We start from the raw sequence: 25264 nt of genomic DNA, 5'->3' as shown, positions 1-25264 counted from the left end.
AGTAGCCACAGGTTTGTGGGAGCACTGTGGATGTATCTGCCCTCCCAGCAAGGGGCTTGGTGTGACTCACCGAGGCTGCACCGCCCTGGGTAATGATGTGTGTACAGCCACACATGGAGGGACTCCTCTCACTCAACTTTAGACATCTTCATCTGTGCCAGTCACTCTTCGTTGTTTCATAGTTTGGGAAAGAAATGGGATTTGTTTTATCTAGCCCATTTGGGACTCCTGTTTCAAGATGCAGTGGAAGTTTTAGAGGTGCCCACTGAATGCAAAGGGAGTTCATGTATCAGTGCCTGCATTGTGGATGGGTAAAGTCAGTGGGAGGACTCTCTCACCAAACCTGCCTGTAGTTGCTGGCAGCGGAGGGCGCTGACAGTGTGTTCAGATTTGTTGCTACCCAGATCTTTTGGGGATTGCCGGTGGCAGGCACTTGCCACATCTCCATCTACCTGTAGGGCCTTGCAAGTTGCCACGCTGGTGCCACCTCAACTGCAATTTGGTGGGGACACCTACAGAGTGCAGGAAGTTCCTTGGTCTTGGAGGCATAATCAGGGACAGTTTAGGTTTGCATCTCAGGGTGGCACTATAAGTTGATCCATTATGAAACACACCCTTTGAGTTTGAGTTGAGACTTTGAGTTTCAGGGAGAAATGTAGCATAAGAGAGAAAATGACCCTGTCAGGAGAGTCAGGATACAGATGGTCCAGGCTCTCCTTGTAAGTACAGAAGACTTAGGGTCGAGACTGAAGATTTGAGCTGGGTCTCCCATGTCTCCAAGCTTGTCCTTGATTGTTGCTTTTAACAGTCAGTTGGCTGCTTCTGCCCCCAGGAGCATAAACCGAGACGGCCTTTCCTGACATGAGCAGCTGGCCAGGTAGCTTGACTGATAGCAGGAGATATGCCAGACACACAAGTCAACGGAATCCATATTAGATTTTCTTTTGTTTTCATTCCTAACACATCATGAATGAGTTGAACAGGTGGATGCCTGCCCATTTATTCCTAAAAGCCGTTCATACAATTGATTAGGCTGCTATTAAGTGATGACATTACCAGTTAAGCATGCGTCTTTGCTAATTGAATAATTCCTTGCTGCGAAAAACCTCACAAGTCACAGAGACTTCTTACATGCTTTGCTTATTTCCAAGGGCAGGATCTTCCAGGCTGGCGCACTTCACATGAACTCCATAAATTTCAACTTTAACATGTACATTGTGCTAACCTTCTTCTAGATTCCAGATTATGGCATTAACCTTTTGTTGGCCAGAGGCTGGTACTGTTAAACTCTTCATTCCTAACAGCTTTACTCTGACATCCAGGCTTTTGGCTAGGTGGGACTTATTTCCTGCATTTTTCATGAAAACCTTCAGTCTCTTGGTACTCTTAAAGTGCATTTTTGACACTTCAGAGTTTTCCAGAATGGCAAAATTGTTTTCTGCCCAGCTTTTTTGGGAAAAGGAATTGTTGCTGTTACTGATATTTTTTTTAAAATTATTTTTATTTTGTTCTTCTCATCCTGTTCACTTAATACTCTTTGCATGGGCAGTTTCACATGTTAGTCTAGATGACACAGGTGTTATTATGCACCTGCGCCTTTAGGTTGTTACGCAAGTTTATACAACCAAAGAGAAGAAGAAAGCCTGATTACTGAATGCCCAGGTCTCATTTGAAAACAAGGTTATGGCAGGACTGAGGAGTCATTGAACAGATGGTGGGCTGAAATTAAGAGGTGGAGGACTTTTTTGATGGGACGTCTCATAAGAGTCTACTAGGAAGACAGACTAGCCCGAGAGGAATATTGTGCTGTGGCTTGACAAAAAAAAAATCACAAGAAGAGAGATTGTGAGGCACAGAGTGTGGCTGATTTGTGGAGTGGAGTAGGATTAATGGAGAATATCAGAATGGACAGATTTAAATGGCTGCTCAGAGAACTGTGCTGTACCCATCGAGAAATGCAAGCAGGAATGTACCTTCAAAAAAGGAATGGAAAAATCCAGTGCTCCTTTTCTTAGAGCCTTGCCATGGTGCATCCTCACTGGTATTGCGTCCTCGTTGGTGTTGCTTAATGGACACTGTCGATATATACAATGAAACAGTAGATAATGCAATGAATTGCAACCATACAGTGCACTGGATAACAAGAGATGAGCAAGTCTGTAAAATAGGGTGGGTTTGTGCTGGGAATTGGTAGAGTCAAGGGTAAAAGTTTCCAGGGTAGTTTGACCAGGGAAAGAGTTCTCGTTTAGAGCTTGCAGAAAAAAGTGGTCTCATGCCAAGATCAGTGCGGCTGGAAATGCACCCCCTGCAGTAAAAATACAGGGAGATCCCAAGGTAATGGGAGTTCAGAGAGGAGATCTGGCAAAGCTGTGAACATCTAGTGATTCCGATGCCTTAAGATTTGGCTGTTTGGCAGCTCATAGCTTCACTGATGGTGTTTAGGGTGAGGTTGTCTCACCCTGTTATACAGTCCTGGTCTGAAGAGAAGGTCTGAGAATACCAAAGCTCTACAGGAGGAATAGGGACCAGAGTTTATTTCTGTTATGCTGCTTCCTGTGTGGAAACCAGATGTTCCAATGGGCGATCACTGTGTGTAGGTGATAGAAAGCCTCTCTCAGGAGGAGAGGAGCAGGAGCTCTCTGCAGCTGGTCTGGGAAGTTCACTGCCTCAGGAAGCCCTGAAATTAAATAGATACTTAATCTGAGGAGGGCTAGGGTGGGGTAGCTAGAACGACTTGACGGAGCATTAACACCATTTGCTACTTATTAAGAGAAGGGTAACTGTGCTTAGCTGAATGGAGATAATCAGATGGCCTGAAGTAGTCCTTTTTCAGTCTTATGTCTTTTATACCTCCCTGGTGTCATGTTCTGATGACTTGATTATTGGTTGCTGCCTCAAACAGGTTCCCAGTAAAATCCTCATTCTTTTCATGCTGTAACAGGATTATCATACAAGATGACGATGTTTGTACCTAAGCCAAAATACACAGCAGTTTACATGTGGAATAAGAAACCATGTAGAAATTGTATTTTCTAAAGATCAGCACAAAGCTCTTCAAACAGGCCCAGCCCACACGGAAAAGACAAGTTGCTGTTGAATCAATAATGAAGCAGTAAGTTTCAAGGCTGTGCCAGGAAAACAGGGAAATGTCTCGCCTCTCTGGTACCCCCTCGCATCCTTACCTACCGAGGAAGTTTTTTTCTGCCATCAGTTACTGATTCACTCAGTCCAGGGAAGGGCTGCTTTCCAGTTTGGTTTGAATGCCGGTCCTCTAATCAGCTGGAGAAAAGGAGTCACTTATATAAGCCAAGGGAAAGGAAATGCTTCTGCAATACGACTCACATGAATAGCTAGGACTGAGCGCTGGTTGACTCCTGAAGTCCAGCTTCTGCATCTGCTCACCCCATTTCTTTAGGGCTGTGTTGACTGGGACAAGTGGCAATTTGGGAGGCTTTCCTCTTCTTACTGGTCTTTTTTTTTCAAGGCAGTCCGTGAAGGAAAGCGGAAGGCATGACCCCCTCCTCAGACAAAGAGCTCAACGGGCTAGATAACCCCAGCTTCGTGGTGAGTCTGCTCTTCCCTGGACGGTAACGCTTGCATAAATGGGTGCGAGCCCAGCAAAAGGAGGAGAAAGGGAAAGGCAGGGGGCTTGGACCGGCTGCAAGGATGCTGGTGTGAGGTAAAGGTCTGTCTCGGCTCCTTTATTGACAGGAATCTGAGGAATTATTTCCACACTACAGCCTGCTGCTGCTGCTGCTGCAGAATCAGCATACTTGCTACTCACTGGCACTCTTTTCACTTCTTTTCTCTCCATTATTTCTAAAATGATAGTTTAGATGAATGGTGGCACAAGTATCTGTACTGAAAAGCAAGCGAGCTCAGGGCTCCTTGTGGCTGTGTCCCCGGGTAGAGCATTTATGTATTAACTAGTAAAATTACAAGTGAAATTTAGCCTAGTGAAGAGTGTGTTTCTTTGTCTTCTGCATCTATTTCTAGTGGGGTAAATTGGCAGAGAAGTGGGGGAAAAAGGGATTTGAGAGTCGGCAGGGGAGAGCACCCTGCAGGGTTACAGCAGGATGGTAAAAGCTGTAAATGATGTGTCAGTTCAGGGGCGTGCAGTGCACTGGAAATGCTGCAGGCTATAACAGCCATAGGGCAAGGGCCTGAGGCACGGCAGCCCCCTTCCTATCTCACGGCAGGGCTCACCTCCATGAGAAACTAAAAGAGCTGCTTATGTTCTGACACCAGGTGTGAAAGTGGGGTCTTGACACTGTCGGTACAGACCACCCACCTGGGGAACCTTGGAGGAGGCTTTTATCCTCCTGCTGTCCAGGTCTCCCATTTCTCAGATAACTCCTGGTGAGCTGGCTGTGAGCAGTGGGGGTGCTGTGCCAGCTGTAGGCAGAGCCTCAGGGAGGTACTCAGAGCAATGCAGAAGTTCTCTTTCGCTATTGTTAAAGTCTCTGTTTCTACCTGTTTTGCCATAATGCAGATCAGACTTGTAACTTCCTCTGATTTGAATCACCCCAAAGAAGACAGAGGTCTTTTACCTGTGGTTCAAGCACCTCAGTTTCTGATCACCTTCCTAATGCGCTGATTTACGATGCTGTTGAGGGCCATGATGCTGTGCCTGGAGCCTGAGGCACACCGAGGGCGTCCTGGTCCCCTGGGTTTGTGGGACAAGCAGGGCGGAGAACCACCAGCAGTGGTTCCCCATTCCCACTCCGGGCTGCTCCTGCCTTGTCCTCCTGCCAGCATCTCAGCATCACAGACTGGCTGAGGTTGGAAGGGACCTCTGGAGGTCAACTTACCCAACCCCCCTGCTCAAGCAGGGTCACCTAGAGCCAGTTGCCCGGGTCTGTGGCTAGACAGTTTTTAAACATCTCTAAGGATGGAGGTTCCACAACCTTCCTGGACAACCTGTGCAGTGCTCGGTCACCCTCACAGTTTCCTGGTGTTCAGATGTGACCTCCTGTGTTTCAACTTGAGCCCATTGCCTCTGGTGCTGTCTTGTCCTGTTATCTTCACTGCATCTTTCTCCCGCTGAGCCCTGCTCGCTCCCCTGCAACTCCTGGGGAGGGTCAGGCATTCATGTGATGGTCATGCGGGGCTGTTACTGGCACAGGCTCTGCCTGGCTGGAATACGCCTCCTGGTTAACAGGGGAAAAGTCGCAGTGCAAGGCAAGGAGCTTACTGCTGTCTGCCTAGCTTAGGATTCATCTACCCATGGTGTTATTCAGGAGTAGCTGTCCCCAGATAACTCCGTGCACAGGCAGTCTTAAGTACCTTGCTGTACATTTGTTAATCCATGGCTCAGGCTCTCTTATTCTGAAATGAAAATGTTTCCACAGGGAGTTATTTAGGAATGCCTTTTGCTCTTGAAGTTCATGCCTGAGCTCAGTTTGAATTAACTCTGCATTCACCTATCTATTCTGAAGTATATCTGTAATGCTCCCAGCCTGCCTAGGCTGGGTAAATACACTGTGTTTAAAAGGTATTACAAAGCACATTTTCAACAGCGTGATCTAAAATGGGACTTTGGAGACTCAGCCTTGAGAATGGAAACCTGGAGGTTTCAGGCAAATGATGAAGTCCTTCGGGATTAATCTGCCACACCTGCAAAATTTACAACTGAATGTAACATTAATTTTACATCCCTATTCCCTGACCGAACATTAGCTGTTTGCCTTCATCAGTAGGTAGGCCATCAATGTTATTGCAGCCACCTCACTTTGCTGGGCATTTCGGTGTCTTCACGTTCCAGCAGGGCTTGGAGGATAAAAAAAAAAAAAAGTAGTTTGGTGCTGACAAACTGGTTGAGCTTCTTCTGACAGCAGATTTCTGTCCCTGCCTGACGGAGCCGGCCATCCCAGCCCAGAAAAGCCCTCTGCTGACGGTGTGCCGAGGACTCACTGGCTGGAGAAGGGACGATGAAACAAATGGTTTGGGATCTTAATTAGCTTTTGCATTTGGCTCAAAACGTTGTGGCTTCCCAGGCAGCCTCCCTCTACGACATGCGTGTGTGTGTATGCACAGGCGGGATGTGCATGTGTGTGTGTATGTGTGCGTGTGCGCACGTGTGCACGTGTGTGCTCAGGGGTCGGGGTAGGTTGGAGGGAGGAGTGGACAACTGGGGGCATTTGCTTAGCTTAAAAGCTGTGGCAACTGAAGCAAAGCAATATTTTGCTTTCCTTGGCAAAACGTGTCTTTGTGTAAATAAACTCTGAAAGGCGTACAGCTCCCTGGGGAGCCCTGGGGCTTCTGGTTGCCTGGGAGGGGATCTGAGCCTTCCTGGGGAGCTATTTCAGACCCCATCACCTCCCTGAGGGCCCAGGTCCCCAGGCTGTTTCGCCGGTCCCTGGTGCTGCCCCTGCCCTGGGGCATCCCTCTGGGTCCCATTCCCCACGGCAGGTGGCCAAGCTGGGGCAGCACTCCGGTAGCCCTGCTTTGAGTTGGCTCCTTTGAAATGGATGCCAGGACTCCCCGTCCGCTGGTGTCCCCGTGTTTCACCCAGTTCCTCCGTAGGAGTGAGGTTTTCCAGTAAGACAAAGTGCAGGTGTGTTTATTGAGACAGAACATTTGTAAGGGTGAGTGTAAGGAGACTGGGAAGAGAAGACTTAAGAAAATGAAATATAAAATATGCTTCTACTCTGTAATTAGTGGTGGCCAAGTTGTTTCAGCATATTTTATCAAAAGCGCTGTTTGAGTGGGACAGCCAGGAGGGACAGAGACCAGAGGAAGCGTGGCTTCCACCGATTAACCCACTGCACACTCTTTCTTACTTCTGGTTGCAGTTTCTCCATCCTTAGCTAGACATTAATGATACTAACGCACTTTGTCCAGATGTCCCTTTGAGGCTTAGACACCCTCTAATGTTTCTTCTGGTCTAGACACACATGTGCATATAAAAATTTTCCATAGGTGTTTTTACCTCCGTTTTAATTTCCCCCTTGCTCTTCTTTTTTATCCTGCCCTTGTTGAAAGCTACATACGAGGTGTTACTGCAAGATATGGAGCGCAGCTGCAAGAGAGGCGGCTGCTGGGGGCCTGCAGGGCCAGGCTGTGGCTAACGAAGGGTCTCTCCTGTTTGCCAGGGTGAAGATAGGAGCCACTACTGCTCCTCACCGGATCGCGCTGCCCGGGGCCCAGAGGAAGGTGGGGGCATGGGCCACGGTGGCAGCAAGCTTGCTTACACCGTCACAGACGTGCCCCCCTGGTACCTGTGCATCCTGCTGGGCATTCAGGTGTGACCGGGGAGCAGGTGGAGGCTGAGGGTGGGTGGAAGTTTCATGGCTGTTCAGCCGGTTAATGGGGGTGAAAGCTGAATTTGGGAGTGCTTCACCTTCACTGGCCATGAATGGAGCTGTAGGGCTGGATCTTGAGCTCAAGTCCTTCCCACTGCCTCCTCAGCACCGACTGTTATCCTTGTGCCCACACCTACACCGTGCCCCTTGAAGTGCAACTGGAAAGGCAGAGTCCCAGGGCTGGAGCCAAATAGTTAATGAGAACAGATTGGATACCTCAGCTGAAGGTAGCCAAATGTCTAAGGGCTTCTGAACTTGTGCCTTCCCACAGCAATAAAAACTGAGCAGAAGGGCTAACGCTGCTTTGCTGGAGTCTGTGCCCTGGCATGTTCAATGACCCAATGCCACCAATGCCACGCTGGGTACGGAGCCTCAGGGAAGAGAGACCTCAGAGTGATTAAAGTAACGAGGGACTGTGCTTGGAGCTTGGTGGGCATTTTGTACTTTGTTTCCTTAAACAGTCATCTCAAATTTAGAGTGTATTAAACCAAGGTTTTCTGAACACATCTGCATCATAATTTTAATAAAACATGCTTCTAATGATTACAGCGAGTTTTTGAGTGCCACCAGTTCCACCACTGCAGTCCTGTGGTCTGAGGTGAGAACTAACAACTAAGGTTAATGTTTAAAACAAAAATAAGTTTGAAAAATTATTTTCACATTTAGTAATTAACGGAAGGTCATTGTAGAGATATGTCTGTGACTCTTCTGAAAAATGCAATGCCTGAGTTTTCCGTTCTTCTGCATCCATTTTTTATTGTTATCCATAATTGCACTGTGTGAGAAAAGCTACTGATAGGAAAGAATGGGCAGCTCCAATTTGCCAACTTTTTACATTATCCTTTGTGGTGCAGATGAGATGGGCCGAAACATTTGCACTCACTTTGCCTGATCGCTCTCTCTCCCTACCTTGGGATGTCCCCACCTTCCTGGAAGAGTAGCCACTGACAGCTTTGTCTGCAGGTGCTGGGGATAAATCCTTTGTGTCTGACAGTGGTCTGCGGAGCCCAGAGCATTACAAAAAGTCTTTGGGCATGGAAAATGGGAGAAGTTTGTGGGGGTGCATTGCAGTTCTTGTAGGTGCTTTGGAACAGCCCCCAGCAGAGCATTAAAGTTGCCAGAAAAGAGAATGGGTAATACTAGTATCGCTCAAAAGCAAATCTGTGAGTTACTTTTGGATTTCCCTCAACAACACGGTAATAATACAGAGCCAGTTCTGTGTCCTTCACCCAGTTTTTCTCTGTGGCTCCTAGCATTTCCTGACAGCCATGGGAGGTCTGGTAGCCATCCCGCTGATCCTCTCCAAAGAACTTTGCCTCCAGCACGACCTCCTCACCCAGAGCCACCTGATCAGCACCACCTTCTTTGTCTCAGGGATTTGCACCCTGCTGCAAGTCCTCTTTGGAGTCAGGTAGGCCAAATGCAAGACATGGGACATGTGACAAAACAGTTTGTAGATGCAATTACTACATGCTTGGCCACCAGTCTGCTGTAGAGTTTCGCTATCAGTGAGGGTCATTTGCTACCCTTGGGCAATCAGGGTATGTGCCAAAGTACTCTGAAATCACTCTAGGTGATAACTTTGCAGGGCTACCTTGCTGTTCTGACTTTTGCATCTCCTAGTGCTTGATACACCTTTGTTTGGGCTTATAAGGGATCTGTCCTACAGAATAATAAAGCATTGAAACATGCAGTAAGCAGTATCTGCTTGCTCCTTACCCCAGCAATCCTCCAGCTGAGGCAGGACCCTTCTGATCTGGGTCCAGGATGAAGGGAGCACAGAGCCTGCAGGAAACTCTGGGGCAGGGGATAATTGGGAGAAATTGGAGCCCATCTGCCACCCCTGAGGGACTCAGGGAGGAGCTCTGCAGCGTATCTCGTTAAGCGGTATCACTTCCCATGCTCAGGGATTCGTGGCACAATCTGAATGTAAGCAAGGTAAATCCTTTTTGCTGCTGAGCTGGTGAAGAGCTGGTGGTGGTGAGGAGATGAGCATGGAGTTGCCATTCACTACCCAGAAAATAAAGTACTTAATAAGAGACATGACTGCAAGCACTCCCCCTTGCCACAGAGACCTGTATCTTTACTGGCCTTGCAAAATTTCTTTTATGCCCGTTGTCGTAACTCCGGGCTGCCTCTCTCTTTCCACAGGCTGTTTTTTCCTCCAATATGATGAGAACCCATGTTTCTTGTTTCAAGGGCAAAAATCACACATTCTTTCGCTTCTAAATCTGAGGAACCTGGTTAAAACTCTTCTACCACTGGTCAACTACCAGCTTCACAAAATGTTTTTATTCCTTCTGTTTCTTTCCCCAGTGCAGCTTTTCCATCTCTGTCTTAGGTGGCTGTAAGCAAACCTCTCCCTGGAGGGTGCTCCCCTTCTACATTGCTACAGGATTAGTGGAGAAGGGGGGACACCCCGGCCACAAAAAAGAGAGAATCCGGTTCTTCTCAGTTTGGTTAAATTCAGACTGGGGTGCACAAGCATGGCTGTGGCTGCTGGTGCGATTCAGGCTCCCAGGCACCCCCCAAGCGCCTCAGTGTATACCCGAGAGCTGTGATGTCCCTCCTCGCTGTTAGCAGAGGATGAAAGAGTAGCAGGGAGCCTCTCCCGTGGCTGAATAGCTAAATGAGGTACACCAGATCAAATTAAGTGGTAACGAGTTGTTCCCGTAGGATAAGCTTGAAAGGCTTTTGCTGTGCTGAGGACGCAATTGCCTTGTTGCTGGCCCCAGCTATAATGGGTGAGGACATTCCTGTCGGAAAGGTGGGACTCTGCCTGCGTGTGGCTGGAGGCAAACCAAGCCTGAGGAGACAGTTGGAAGCAGATTATTTTTTCTCCTTCTGCTGTTTTCTCAAAAGCTGTAGTAGTTGATAACCATGAGTCCCCAAAAGACAGCCAGAAAAATGGTAAATAACGAATTGGAGGGGATGCTTTTTCCTGGAAAACATCTGTGCCACTCTCCGAGGCCCTGGGGAGCCCTCAGCTAAGCGTGCTGCCCAGTTCCCGGTGTCCACATTTAAGAAAGACTAATTAAGAGGAGAAGAGGTATGGAGATGATCTGTTAATGTGGCACGGGGAAGGGAGGCTGGCCTGGTTAGCCTGGCAAAGTTGCGGCTCAGAGGGGTACGGCTGCGGCCTGCAACTAGTCTGGGAGAGAAATGGGGGGGATCAGGCAGGGAGAAACCATTTCAGCTAAAAGACAATGTTGGCACATGAATGAACGGATGGGAACTGGCCACGGAGATGGGGAGGTTCCCACCAACAGCAAGCGCAGTTTCGGAGCAGCCCTCCAGAAGCAGTAGCCAAGGGTAAAGCTCGACCCACTGCAACCTGCAGCTCGTTTGTGTTACACAGCATGAAAAAGCAGTGACAGGTCTGAGACGGTCACTGGACAGACTATCCAAGGGGCTCGTCAGGGGAGACATAGGTTGCTTTGCCATTATGGTGAGCCCCCCCTTAGCAGATGCTTGGACATCGTGTAGTGATGATCAGAGCATAACTTTTCCTTCTCTAAACCTGCAGCTTTCCCTGGAAAGAGCTCAGCATGCCCCATATGCATCGCCTCGGCACTCCAGTTTGCTCTGAGCCCACCCATGCCAGCACCGGCTGTGAAACAGCTTGAGGGCCAACACAGCGGGAGCTATAAAGCTATTGTTAATTCAACAGTCGTGGCACTGGGCCTTCTCTGTTTCTTTTTGTTTGTTATTTGCCTTGCCCAGCAAAATCCTTTGAAGGCTGTAACGTGTTTGGCCGAATGCTGTAAATAAGTGACTTCACAGATGACTGATACTCAAATATAACTTACTGGCAAAGCACCGACAGTGGTTCAGTTGTGCATGGCATGATTAATTGCAGTGGTATAGATATTTGTTTTAGGTGACAGAGACATGGTGCTGTTATAGGTATGCCATCTCTTATTTTCCAGTGCTTTCCAGAGAATAGTGGAAACGCCTCTGGTTCAGTGAAATCTGTGCCCTGCCAAAGCACTCACCTGGCTCGCTGCCCTGCTGCTTTTCTGAGCAGGCGCCATGAGAGCGCTTGGTGCAAGAAGCGGTTGCTTTGGGGGCTGCTCCCAGGGGCGATTTCTAAACGGAGGAAGCTGAGGCACCTGGGAGGCTTCCCTCAGCTTGTTCAGAGCTGCTGTGCCAGCCTGTGCCCTCGGGCAGCTTTGGGTTTTTCAATCACGCTAGAGGAAATGGTCAAAACAACTTGCGCTGTAACAGGGACTTAATGGCTGTGGTGGCTTTTCTGTCTCCATATCTCCCTGCGTGGAAGAAGAGGCTGGCATAGCTCACAGGAGCACTGGCTCCGCTGTAAAAAGCTCTGTAAGAAGCCAGTGCTGAGTGCCTCTGGAGGTGTGAGCTCCTTGCTAGCCTGAGGGGTTTCCAGAGTGAGGCTTACTCTAAGCCAGGAGACACACGGTGTCAGGGGAGAGCCAAGGTCTCCCCCAGTCAGCGTGCTCAGACCCATCCATGCAAGTCTCCTTTCCAGTGTCGGTGGAAGCAGGGCAGAGTCATTATCTTTAAAAACCTGTACTAAAAGCCAAGTCACATTTTCCACTGCCCTCAGTCTGAGGCTGGTTGTGACGTGGGGAGTAGCCAGTGCGTGTCCTTGTGTTCGTGAGCAGGTTGTGAAGAAAACTGAGGCAGCTGAAGGGGACAGAGGAAGCAACCAGATATTGGAAAGATTTCGGCCTAGGTTGATGCTAAGCTTTTCTTCAGAGTCTTGCCACCTTTCTTCCTTGGTCTTCTCCCCTCCTCCAGCTTTTTCCTTTGGTTGTTGTTTTACTCTGTGCCAGCTCTGTGGTCTAGTCACAACTTAGGAGGAATACTTTTTCCTTAACGTGGAATAGCAGAGTTTGACTCCAGCACTGATGAGCCTCTCCATTGGCAGTGTTCGAACCTGAGCTCTTCTCCTTGGGTATATTGCTCTTGGGTGCAATGGGCAGCAATGCCCACCCATGGTCAGTGATGGAGACCTGCCAGAACATTTCAAAAGATACTGCCAGAGGCCATGCGCAGACCAATTTTTAAATGTATCTCACTTTCCTTTCAGTCACCCCTATGCAGCTGGGTTTGTAGCATTCTTGCTCGGCATCTTTTCCCTCTGCTCTCCTTCCAGGTTGCCTATTATTCAAGGAGGCACTTTTGCATTCCTGACCCCAACCCTGGCCATGCTGTCTCTCCCCAAGTGGAAGTGCCCTGCCTGGACACAGAACACTACCCTGGTGAATGCCTCTTCACCAGAGTTCATTGAAGTCTGGCAGACACGGATGCGAGAGGTATATTACATTTTCAGTGGCATCTGCTCTGTATCAGCACTGTTTGCTTTCAGAAAAGCATGCGACCATAGCAGGGCCATCAGTGATGGAGAACCCACCATCCCAAATGGACCTTGGCCCTCACCCTGTTGCAGCTTCCTGAGCATCTAGTCTCCATTAGGAAAGCAGGTGCTTTGCTGCTGCTGAACAGGGGACATGCAGACCTCAGGTGATTCATGGTCCCTGCAAAGTCTCCACTGGTGCAGCCAGATCCTTTCTCCGTGAAGTGTGGTTAGCCTTGAGGAAGGAAAGGAGGGAAGATGTTTCTAGGGAAGGGACCCTGTCTAAGCACAGGAAACCTAGTAAAAAGAAATGCAAGGGCAGAACTTACTGCAAATATTAAGGAAAAGTGCATTCTTAGGTAGTCAAAAGAGAGGAGGAAAGGTCAGGGATCTCAGTGCCTTGTCCTACATCTATTGCCTTGTCCTACATCTATTGCCTTATCAGAGTAGGTGGCTAAATTTGCCTCTGTCAATCCATACGTTGGGGTGCTTTGCAAAGTGCACAGGAAGCGTGAGCTCACAAAGGATTTGCTGTGCAGCACAGGCTGCCCTCCCTGCCGACACTCGTAAATCTGCCACAAGGGCAGTGCTGCCTTCTCCTTTCAGGCTGGGCGCTTCACCCCAGCCCCTGTGTTTCTCTTCCCTTTGGAGACAGGGGAGGGAAGGTGCTGAGCACCGCAGAGGACCCAGCCTGGGTTTATCATGAAATCTGCGAAGGCAGAGAGCAGCCTCACCCCTGAGTCCCCTGCCTGGAGCTGAGGTGAGCAGCAAAGGGCATTTCAGGATGTAATCACTGGCTACTTAGCAGTGATTGTCAAACTTAGGAAAGTTCAGGGTGATAAATGTGTCCTCGAAACTGATACTCAGAAAAAAACAGGCTGTAATGACCCACCTGCCCTACCAGTGTGCTGAAATGCTCCAAGCCCTTCCCAGATGGGAGATGAGTGGAGACCATGGCCCTGCTCCCGTTTTTGGGGCAAGATCTTTTCCTGTGCATTTCAGGGGAGCAGGAGGAGAGAGTGCAGGGAAGCTGATGCACGCTTGGGTGGCCCAAGAGGCCAGGGAGGAGGGGGTCTCTGGAACAAAATTAGCCCTGGTGAGGACTAAATCCATCAGCCAAGGGGGGAGTTGGTGTGTTGGTACTTTGGTGGTCCTTCCCCACATGTAATGCTCAGCCAGGCTTTGCTGTAGTCAGTGGAAAGCCTCCATGCTGGGCCGTCACTGGAGGCTGAGCTTGGCTCTCACACTGGTTTTGCAGTGACTTATGAAGAAAAGGCTCAACAGCTGGAGCTCCTTTCAACCTCTGCTCTCTTCCTCCATTTTTCTAGGTGCAAGGCGCTGTCATTGTAGCTTCCTGCTTTCAAATCTTCGTTGGATTTTCTGGCCTGATTGGATTTCTGATGAGGTTCATCGGCCCCCTGACAATTGCCCCCACCATCACCTTGGTTGCACTACCACTTTTTGACTCGGCTGGGGACAAGGCTGGGCAGCACTGGGGCATAGCATTCATGTAAGTCTCACCTCCCCGTGGGAAAGCTGAGTGTACACAAACTGCCTACTTCTAATATGAAATCAAATGTCGCAGTCTGTAGCAGGGTTCCCCTGGGTTCGAGGTTTATTTGTTGAGCACTAACGTGTGGCAGGCTTGTGCAAGACAGCAGTGTGGCATAGTTCCCCCCGCCCCAGGAGGTTAGAGCCTTCAGCAAAAAAGCAAAACCCCAAAATGAGTTAAAAAATCTGATTTTTGTGAAAATCCAAAGTTCATAGGTCAGTAGAGAAACAAACCTTCCTTGTGTGTGGTTCCTGGGGACAGTCTCTGTCACAGTGGTCTACACACACTGTCTTACACACCCATTATTTAAGTTAAATAAACATTCCTAAAATGACAAAAAGTTGAGCACTCAGAGACAGGTATTCCTTGAGTTAAAATAGCTGGTGCTTTACATATTGTTTTCACATGAAGAGGAGGAATTGTTTTCTCCACAGAGGGCCTGGAGGGCTCTGGAGATGTCTGTGCATGTGGCTTTGCAGCATTGCATGCTGTTTCAGGGATATTTGTGTGCATGTCCTTGTGCATGACTGTACAAGGGTGCTCGGTGTCAGGATTTCCCTGGTATTTCAGAAATGAATTAAAAAAGTAGAAATGCCACTGCATGGTTCCCCTGCAGATTTGGCAACTTCAGGTCCCTAATGCAGACTTCAGCTTGGGATAACATGCAACAGGAGTAGGTTGTTATCCTCTCTATGGGCTCCCATCAGTTTGCTAGTGCTTTCAGAGGTGCCTTTGGAGACTCAGAGGCCAGGCTTGACCACAGCCCCAGGAAGGCAGTGTGCTGTTGTGGGGACGTGCTCCAATCCGCCTCTCTCCAGTTCTCTTCTGCTCCTCACACCTGCCCTCCCAGACCCCAAAAGCCACCTCTCTTCTCCACCTCCAGTTCCTCACTTAACTGGTTCCTTCCACTAGCACCCCATATGACCCCAAGCCCTGCCTGCCCCCAGCTTTCCTTTCACCATTATTTCTCCCACCACATCTCTGGCTTGTTGTCCTGTTCTCCAGCTCTGATGATTTGTCCTAGCCCCTTTGCTTAGCCAGTCTGATTTTTCCCTTCAAAATGTATATCCTTGCCTGGACTATCTCTGTTTTCTGCTTTCTGTTCTCCAGTCAGTGGCTCCTAAACTCAGTCCCTCGCTTGACCTCTTTGCCCAACTGGGCTGCTCCATTAATGGGGTCCCAGCCCTCCAGCCCATGTCGCTGTTCTCAACCCTGGTCACTCTTTCCGTCTGTTCATTTCTGTACCATCTTCTACCCGTGCTAATCCCAGTCCTTTCTCCCATGACTCAGACACCTTAACCCCAACCTGATCATTGTGCTTTGAGCTGTCTGAGTTTGTGTCCTCTTTTGCTGCCTCCATGCTCCGTGGGTGCCATTAGGGAAGGGGGGAGAGGGGTGATGGAGAAGGCAGAAGACATGAGCCACGTGGTCTCAGCCTTGCTGTCCAGCCCCATCATATCCCAGAGCCCCCATGATGGGCGATACCTGCTGTTGCCTCAAGAAACTGGTCTAGTGCTTGCTCACTTGCTCCCTGGTGATGGTGCATTACTGGGCAAGGACTGGACATACTCAGAAAGCTCAGAATCTTTATGGGCTGCAAATGCTAAAGCCTGAGATGTTTCTGCTGTCTGCTTGGGACCTGGGATGAATGATCATTTTTACAGACTGATCGCAGTTGAGCAGATTTTTGTGAGAAAGAGCAATATCCCTCACCCCAAAGAACAAGTTCTACTAACTCTCAAATTTCAGCTCCAGGTCATAAGCAGACCCTGGTACTGCTCAAGGCAAAATGACCTTCTCAACGCAGGCTATATATTATGCCTATTATTTCCTGAACATCACTCTTTGAAAGAGGTTTGAGGTATATTTTTCCAGAAATATTTGGCCTGAGGCAGATGTTTTCCATGGAAATTGTCATCCCGAAGGGGTAAAGTTAGGCAGAATTATAAGCAGCTGAAAATAGCATTTGTTAATGGAATGTGTCAGGCAACCTGAATAATAAGCAGTGACACCTACCTGAGATAGACGAGGGCTCTGCAGTGATTCATAAGGCTGCCGAGCACCTTTGTTAATGCAAATGCACAAAATGTACACTGACGCAGTCTGTCTGGGCTCTGTAGCTTTAGAAACCACGAATGGAAACCAGTTCCTCCTCAGACTTTCTGCCTCCAGTCATTCAGTGCTTTGAATCGTGACTGATAGATAAACTTTGGCTGTATGTTGCGGCGTGTCTTTGCAGGGAAGTGAAGTTAGCGTTTCCTTTGCACTGCTGGTATTCTGCCTGCCTGTGAATATTGCACCTGTAGCTCATCACATTTTCACATGTGGAAAACTACCAGTTTTCCATCCACTGTCAGTGCACTTTAGCTGGTGCAATCGATTTCTCACCAAATCCTATCTGGATTAATTTACTAAATGTATACAATTCAGATTTGTTATAAAAAAAAATGAGAAGACCTTCAGAGGCCTGGTTAACATAGGAGGAAAATGTCCAAGGTCTTCTACCAGCTCAGCAGTCAAGGTGGGGTGCCCAGTCCCTGCCCTCTCGCTACATATTGCAGCCTCCAGCTTTATCTGGTTGCCCTTTCTGGGGGGAAGACACATGGGGGGCAGACAGGGCTTGCTGTGAGCACACCCAGCTGTGCTGCCATTCGAGGGAGATGTGTCCTACGCAAGGGATGGGAGAGGAGCTGCACCTCATAGTTGCTTCCACCAGAATGAGCCCTGGGTGCTGTCAGGGGCACACGTGAGCACCCCTGCCTTGGAGGACCCCTCCTCCACACAGCCCCCTCGCAGACTGGAGGGCTGTGCTCTCCCCTTCTTGGCTGGCTGGGAGGGCTCTGTGGGCACTACGTGCAGCCCCATGGTCCCACCGTGGTTTTTTGCTTTTGAAACAGGGACTCGCACAACCAAATCAAATCCTCTTTCTTTCCCCTGTGCCATGTAGGAGCTTTTTGCCACTTGCAGAGCAGCATAGGTAAACCTGAAATCAGGAAACCAATAAATCCTATATTTCCAATATATCTGAATTACACAGAGGTTGAGGGACAATTTCCTACATAGCCTGCCTGGACCTTGCATGTCTTTCAGGTTTTTCTTTTACTTAAGTGCCATTTTTAAGCTCTGGCAACTGTGTCATACTCAGTGATGCACCATCTGGGGGGTTGGTTTTGAAACAAAAGGGGAAAAAAATTTGCAAATGCAGCAGAGCTGTCAGTAGAGTATGATGGAAAGCTTGTTCCACCCCAGGCTTGCTGGCGTGGGGAGCCACCCTCTGGTGCTGAGAACCTGGTTTTTGGGGTCCTCTGGAGTCCTGGGTCCTCAGGTAGCAGGTCTTCAGTTAATGTGGGGACAGGTGGGCAGCTCAGCACCCACTTCGTCTCATGGTCTGGTTTTCCCTTCTCCTAGGACTATTTCTTTCATAGTTCTGTTCTCTCAGTACCTGAAAGATGTCCCTGTGCTGCTGCCGTCTTACCAGAGAGGCAAGAGGTGCCACTTCTCCCCAGTCTACCTCTTCCAGATCTTCCCGGTATGTTGGGGTTCCCGGAGACCCAGTGGTCATGGCAGAGGGACTGGCCTCACCCACCCTGGGCTGCCTGGGCTCTTTCCACATGTGTCCAGCTGAGTTAGGGCTTCCCAGCCCAGCCTGCATGGCGAGGGGGCACAGGGCGAGAAGGTCCCCATGGCCCTGCATGTGGGGAAGGAAGGAAGGAGGGAGAGCCACCAGGAACCTCTGCCTTCCCTCTGCCTCCATCCCACGTGCAGGGGAAAGGGTCAGGCAGGGAGACACCTTGTCCCCCACAACCATGCCGGAGAGGCGGCCCTGCATCTAATCGCACCTCACTGCTACATGTGATGGCCAGGTGCTGCTGGGGCTCTCCCTGAGCTGGCTGCTCTGCTACGTGCTGACAGTGACCGACGTCCTCCCTGTGGACCCCACCGCCTACGGCCACCTGGCCCGGACGGACACCCGTGGAGATGTTTTGTCTCAGGCTCCCTGGTTTTGGCTGCCTTACCCAGGTACCACTGCCCCCCCTTTCCCCATCCCACCGTGCTGCTCCTTGTTCCGGCTTGCGCCTCCACTTATGGCTAGCAGGGGGAGATGAAATGCCAAAAATCAGGCAAACACCCACAAGCACCCTTGCTGTTCTTCCCCCTTGCCCCCCTGCAACAGATTTCAGGGCAAACATGTCCCACCGACCTGAACCAAGCTCTTTCCTTGCAGGCCAGTGGGGAGTGCCAACCGTCAGCCTGGCTGGGATATTCGGCATCTTAGCTGGGGTTATTTCCTCCATGCTGGAGTCCGTGGGAGATTACTACTCCTGTGCCCGCCTGTCTGGGGCCCCACCACCGCCGAAGCATGCCATCAGCCGTGGGATCGGGGTAGAAGGCATCGGCTGCCTCCTGGCCGGGGCATGGGGGACGGGGAATGGCACCACGTCGTACAGCGAGAACGTGGGGGCCCTGGGCATCACCAAGGTGAGCCTCACCGCAGCAGGGTGGCTGCAGTGTCCTGGCCCTCCTGGAGGTTTCCCCCAGGGGTGTATGTACAAAGGAGTGGTGCACATGGGTATGTGCTGGACCCAGGATGTGATCTTAGCCCACCTCCTGCAAGGCACATGGGAAAAATGTGCCCTGGCACATTGGTGACCACCTCAGCAGCACTACAAATCACCTAACAGAGGTGGTCAGTCCCTCTCTTTCCCTGCTTATGGTCTGCGTGTGGGATGAGGGCACACTGCTGTTACTCATGGCACCTGGCCATTAGTCTATCTATCTGTGAGACTAAAGATAGATCCACAGTCTATCTGTGAGACTAAAGAGAGCATGTTACATCCTAGCTAACCTGGAAACTTCGTGAGGACTGACTTCATCAAAGACTATTTGTCTGTCTGTCTCTGTCTATCTGTCTTCCTAAATACATTTATAAAGAGGAGAGAAGAGAAGAGGAGAGGAGAGCAGAGGAGATGAAAAGAGAAGAGAAAATAAAAAATAAAATAAAATAAAAATAAAAGACAAAAGAGAAAGAAAAGAGAAAAAAAGAAAAGGAAGGAAGGAAGGAAAGGGGGAAAGAAAAAGAAAAGAAAGAAAAAATAAAAGAAAGAGAAAAAAAAAGAAGAGAGAAAAGAAAATATTTAATAGGGCTTCAAATTCCAGAATTTTTATAATCCAAGGATGGCAATCATGTGAAAGGTAGACTATTTCTTTGGGATTATAAAATGCAATAGCAAAGGTTTATGTTTTTACCTCTCTATAAAGTTTTGTGAATCCCTTGAGTATCTTATTGCTCTTATAAGGGAAAGAAATTCACAGAGAGAAGCTTGACAATCACATCATAGCTTTTCACTAAGCTTTACAGCCAGGGGACAGGTACAGCCAGCAGCCAACTGGAGAACATTTTTAAATCATTGTCAAATAAGCAATGTCATGTCAGCAGAGCTGTGAGTCAGTAAATAAATGCAGAATTTGACTTATGGCTCCCACTCCATAATATTGCTTGTTTCACTGGATTTTATAAACCTCACTCAAAATAACCATTTTTCACAGACTGAAACGTTAGTGTTTGACCGAGGTGGCTGCTTCCAGCAGCAAGGGCTGTCTGGATGTCTGCGTGGAGTCCAGTTTAGCCTGTCACCCCATGTACCTTGTCGCTATGAAATCTGTGCATACTGACCATATACCTGAGCCTGTTCTTTCCTGACATCTAGTTTGCTGCGTACCTTGTATGTATGGGATGTAGCATAGTGCAGAAGTGCCCAGACTCATAATTATCAGATTACAGGACATGTTCTTCCCATGTACTCTAAGTCCTGCAGGTGGACATGCCATCCTTGCTGATTCAGGAGAGATGTTTCCCTTAGATCCCACCTTTGCTCACCTTGTTCACACTTTGAGCAGAAAGTACATTCTCATCTCAGTCAGCCTTAAATCAGTGTAAAGACTCTGGCTGGGATAGATGGGGGTGCTGAGAGCACAAGGCAGATTTAATTTTGTTTTTTACATGGGAAACACATTTTTCCATAACAACACATGGAAATGCAAGGGACTCATTTCCTCTGCTTAAACAGAGGTGTCCAGCACCACCTGATACATCCTTGGATATCTCAGATATCCACAGGGGCTGTCAGATAAGGCAAAGGAGAAGCTGCCGGCAGCTGCCAAGATGCAACATCTTAAATGGCACCAGGCACCTATGTTTAAGCTGCTTGATCAAGCCCAGCATGCCAGTACTGAGCTCTCATTTCCAAGAAAAGAAGAGGAGGATTTTAAGGAGAGGTAAAGATCTCAGAGTCACCATATAGATAGTAGGGAACTGCAGTTTCTTCAACCTTAAGAAAGAGAACTGATTTTCTTGTTTTCCTGACATAATTGAAACAAACTCTAAACTAGAGGCTTTAGCATCATGTGCTCACGGTTGTCAGTGGATTAGGTAATTTGCCTTTAAGGCCAACTCCATATACTGGGTAATTCGACATTTTGGCAAATTAAGAATCTGAAGCTTAATTCTAATCCTGGAACAAATAGATCTGTTGGCTTTTATTAAATTACAGTTTTGATGGTAATGGTGTCCCAAGGTTTTAAGCCAAGGAATATAAAAAGCCCACCTGAAGGCAATGCATGATTTTATTTTGAAACTCTCCACCAATTCTTTTTCATTTATCTTTCACAATCAAGTAAGACTTAAAATATTTTAAAGGGACATGTTTAAGAAATGCTTAAAAAGAGACACTACTAGTAACTGGGAATGTTTTTGTTCAAAGCATTCACAAAAAGCCCTTCCTGGAAATATGACATTCTTCAGATATTTAAAGGGAGGGATTAAAATATTTAATTGAATTATAAAATGTTTGCAGGGGATTACAGTTTCCCTGCCTAAGACACAAACATTGTAAATCTTAGCATGATTCTTTAAGCTGTCCAAGTTTAGGTGCAGCAAGATGTATCTTGAATTGAAAGTCTAATAAATATTGCTGCTTTTCTTTTTAGTTTCCATAATCTGTAAATGTTTTTTTCATCCCTTTGTTTGGCATATACTCTTTTTCTTTCCTATTCGCGTGCTCTAACAAATCTGAATGAAAGGCATGGCTTGGTGCTTCATCCCGTCTTTGTTGTAGTGCCCAACCAAGAAAAGGCCACCCTAGCTCTCCCTAGGGAAAAAAAAAAAGAGAAAAAAAAATGGTTTTACTGAAGGTAAATGGATGATGAGAGATAGGGGCAGACCAAGAGACTTCCTCGCTTCTTATTAGCCATTTGTTGACCATGGAAAGGATATATCAGATCCTAGAACTCAGGATCGAAGCAGTCAGCCTAGCCAGCTCTGCTCTCCCAAATTTTGATCTCCAGGGAATGGAGGGATCGGTGTGGGACACCTAGTTGAAAACCATTTTTAGACGGCAATCCAAACCCCGGTGGAAGGATTGTCCAGTGAATTGACTGGGTGGTTGCAGCTCCGGCCTGTCGGTATGCCAAGACATTTCTAGGCTGGAGTGGGAGCAAAGCTGTGTGTGTGGATTATTGTGCTCTTAATTTAATAATAAACTATTTGTTTAACAGCAAACTGTTGAATTCCTAGTAACAATAGGAAAGAGGATAACATCAAGTAAATAGGTGTGGATCCATGATTGTTCTCAGAGTGCCTTTCATGATAAATATTTACTAGTCTGCAAATACAGATGCTTCATGCACAGTGCAAGCATCCCAGCGTACTGGTGGCTGCATCTGAACCTGTGACTGAACGTACCATTGAGTGCTTCGGCCCGAGGTGCAACCCCTGCTCAGCAGGTTGGCGCTGAAGCCTGCTATCCCTTGCCTCTCTGTGCCGGTCGGTGTGTGACTGCCTCCTCTTCCTCTTGCCCCAGGTAGGGAGTCGAATGGTGATCATTGCGGGTGCCTGCGCCATGCTCCTGAGCGGCATCTTTGGGAAAGTCGGGGCGATGCTTGCCAGCATACCCACCCCCGTGATCGGAGGCATGTTCCTTGTGATGTTCGGAGTTATCACGGCAGTGGGGATTTCCAATTTGCAGGTAACAGCTATGTGAGTGCCATTTCATCCCTAGGGAAGGGGACTTAGGTTTCAAGTCAGGTTCTTACCAGGCTGAGTCAGATATAACCACTCTGCAGCAAATGCAAACATTTGCGTTGGCAGTTCCTCAGGTGAAGATGAGGGCACGTACCCAGAGGGCTCCCTGGTCGGGACAGGGCTTGCTGGCACCGGGGGCAGCAGGATGACTAACGCCCCAGCAGCACCAGGGCTGCTGCCCAGGTCCACTCCTGTGTGCAGTGTTTACATCCGAACATGTCTCATGAACACATCAGTAATCCACAGAGCTGGGTAATTCCAAACGTAATGTATACAATTTCTCTGTGCAGTACACAGATATGAACTCCTCCAGAAACATCTTTATCTTTGGATTTTCTGTATTTGCTGGCCTCACAGTTCCCAACTGGGCAAGCAAAAATAGTACACAGCTGGAAACAGGTAAGAAGCGACCTTGGAAGAACTTTCTGTAGCATAAAACTGAAGCAAAGGCTAATCCAGAGAAATCTTTTAAAATGCAGGTTTTCCTGATAAAATCCTGAAACCTGTGCTTTGACTGTTGCCTCTTTCTTTCTGGGAGGGCTGTTCTTGCCCTTAGCTCTGATGCACAGCTCTGGTGTGGAAATCTCTGCTCTTGATCAGTGACTGCACCTTGCCAGACTCCTGTCAGGCTAAGGATTGCAGAGCTCTTCCTCGGGACACATTCCCGGGATGGGGCTTTGGGGAGGAGAAGACTCCAGGGCTGAATCCTGATCAAGATCTCAATGAACGAGGCTTTCTTACATGCTCATACAAAATAAAACTTTGTGCTTCCAAAATGCAAGAGCAGACTCCTCTACTAAATTCCATCAAGTTCACTTTATTGAAATTTCCAGTCCTCCAACCGTTACGCCTTCACTGTGTCTCATGTGACTAATGTGTTTGTCACAAAGGCTGTAGTGTCCTCTCTTAAGGTATATATGGCTGGCTGGGTGAGCTGGGCTCACAGATCACACGCTCTGTAGATGGTGTATCAGATGCCCTGAGTCACTGGGCTATTTTGCTCATGTCAATTAGCCCTCACAGAGAAACATCACACCTGATTAACTTGTGGTGAAATCCCATGCTAAATATACCTATATTTCTTTGGGAACTGAAGCTCGTGCTTTTGTAGGGAACTGCTTGGTGTTATGTCGGGGAGGTGCAGAATATGTTTGGAGCAGAAGGCAGCTTTTTCTGGGACAGTGCTGTGGTCTGCACTGTTAATAGGCTCTTAATGTCCTTATGAGTCATCTCCTGCCCACTGGCAGCTGGGTCAGTGAATAATTATGCAGAATAAAACTGTAGGTCTGAAACTGGCAGCGAGATCAATCTCCCTTGCGTTGCCAAACCTTAAGCTCTGCTTTGGGATTTGCAAGTCTTGTCTAAACAAGCATGCAGCTTGCAGGCTCTTGGCATGGGTATGTTGCTGGTCAAACATGTGTCTCTCTCCACCACTATCCGAAGCTTTGTTTTCCTGCTAGGAATCATCCAGCTGGACCAGGTGATCCAGGTGCTTCTCACCACTGGCATGTTTGTGGGCGGACTCCTGGGGTTTATCCTTGATAATACCATTCCAGGTAGGATTTGCTGAAATGAGCTAAGCTACTAGTTTGTGCCTGCCTTAGGGTTTGTTTCCTAGTATTTTTTTGTCTTCGTGACTACTGTTCTATGGGCAGGAGTTGTGCTAGCAGCCATGAAACACCGTGTGACTGAACTCCTCCCAGAGAGGGGAGAGGAACAGGAGACATCACTGAAATGGTGTCTGGTTGGAAAACAGCAGCTTATCAAAAACTAACACATTTTTCAGGAACAACACAGTCTGAGGAAATGGTTTATTTGGGAAAAATGTCTTTTAGGGAAAATGCCACCCTAGAGCCATGTTGCTGTTTGAAAGGAGAGAGAAAGGCAACTACAAGAAGCTGAAGGAGCCAACGCATGCCTCCTTATGAGAGCTGTTAGAACTGAGGCTGAACTGGTGCCACAGCAGTGGCAAGCAGTAGGAAAGGCTGATGACCAAAGATAGGATATAGCACCTGCAGCCGGCCCTCACGGACAGCAAAGAGCCTCTGATTTTCATCAAGCCAGGGGAGGGATGGCATAGAATAGGAGAGGAAACCCTTTTTTCTGCTACAGAAAAATAGCAGGAAGGACACTCTGTTAACCAGATTCTTTTGCTGTCTCAGGCTTCTTGGAAAACCAGTCTCCTTTTGGCTCATTAATTTTCTTGTAGCCCTTGATCTTCAGCTCCTCTGGGCAGAATTTCCAGGTGTGCTCATTCCCTTTCCCAAGAGGGACTCAGCCGCTGCAACAATTACAGGCACTTAGCAATTCCTTGGCTAGGGTAAACGCCTGTGACTGACTAGTAATTGCTACTTAAACCTTATTCCCCCACTCCACAGTATTTGGGCACTTAACATCCAGCCTTGCTTTCCTAGCACTGTATGACCCCCGCTTTGAACAGTGCTTGGATGCCCCATGGCTTGTGAAAACCTGTCTTGGTATACTTGATTCCTGTGGAAAGCAGCGGAGAAGAACGCTTATCTGGAAGCTGTTGCAGGAAGACAGATATTGTCTAGAAGCTCGTTAGTGAATTTTTGTAAAGAGCTTTGGCGCTAGAAAGGTTTAAGTGCAAGGGATCTGTATGTTGTGCTGGGTCTGCTGGGATTTGAGAAGTGGGCGCGAGGCACTCAAGGTAGTCCTATGCTCAGAACACCCACTGTTTTAAACACAACAATCTCATTTTTGCTGTTGCAGGAACACAGGAGGAGCGGGGGCTCCTGGCGTGCAAGAACAGCCACAAGGGAGAGGCGGACAACCCTCAGCTTGTTTCCAAGGTCTATGATCTTCCATTTGGCGTAGGCACCAAATACTGCGCTGTCTCTTGGTTTCAGTATCTCCCCGCTTGCCCCAAAAGACTACCTGGCAGCAAGAGAACGAATGAACTGAAGGCTGCTAGACAGGAAAGCAGTGTTAAAGCAAGCTCAGAAAGAGACTCTGAGATAGGTGCTGATACAAGGATATGA

At 48.2% G+C, this 25264-nt stretch overlaps 1 protein-coding gene across 1 annotated transcript; it reads left to right on the top strand.

Annotated features, from left to right (window-relative positions):
* Positions 1 to 3510: 3510 nt before the first annotated feature.
* Positions 3511 to 25264, top strand: LOC309589435 (solute carrier family 23 member 1-like; the record flags this gene model as incomplete). Its single annotated transcript, XM_082309601.1, has 12 exons — positions 3511 to 3564; positions 7095 to 7244; positions 8558 to 8715; positions 12430 to 12589; positions 13959 to 14140; positions 17591 to 17711; positions 18046 to 18202; positions 18408 to 18661; positions 22042 to 22206; positions 22553 to 22661; positions 23723 to 23818; positions 24996 to 25264. 12 exons carry the CDS (start codon positions 3511 to 3513, stop codon positions 25262 to 25264), a joined length of 1875 nt encoding a protein of 624 aa, XP_082165727.1.

Source organism: Platalea leucorodia (genome assembly GCF_965183815.1).
Source record: "Platalea leucorodia genome assembly, chromosome: 4".
NCBI classification, from domain to species: domain Eukaryota; kingdom Metazoa; phylum Chordata; class Aves; order Pelecaniformes; family Threskiornithidae; genus Platalea; species Platalea leucorodia.
This window is presented reverse-complemented; position numbering and strand designations above follow the sequence as displayed.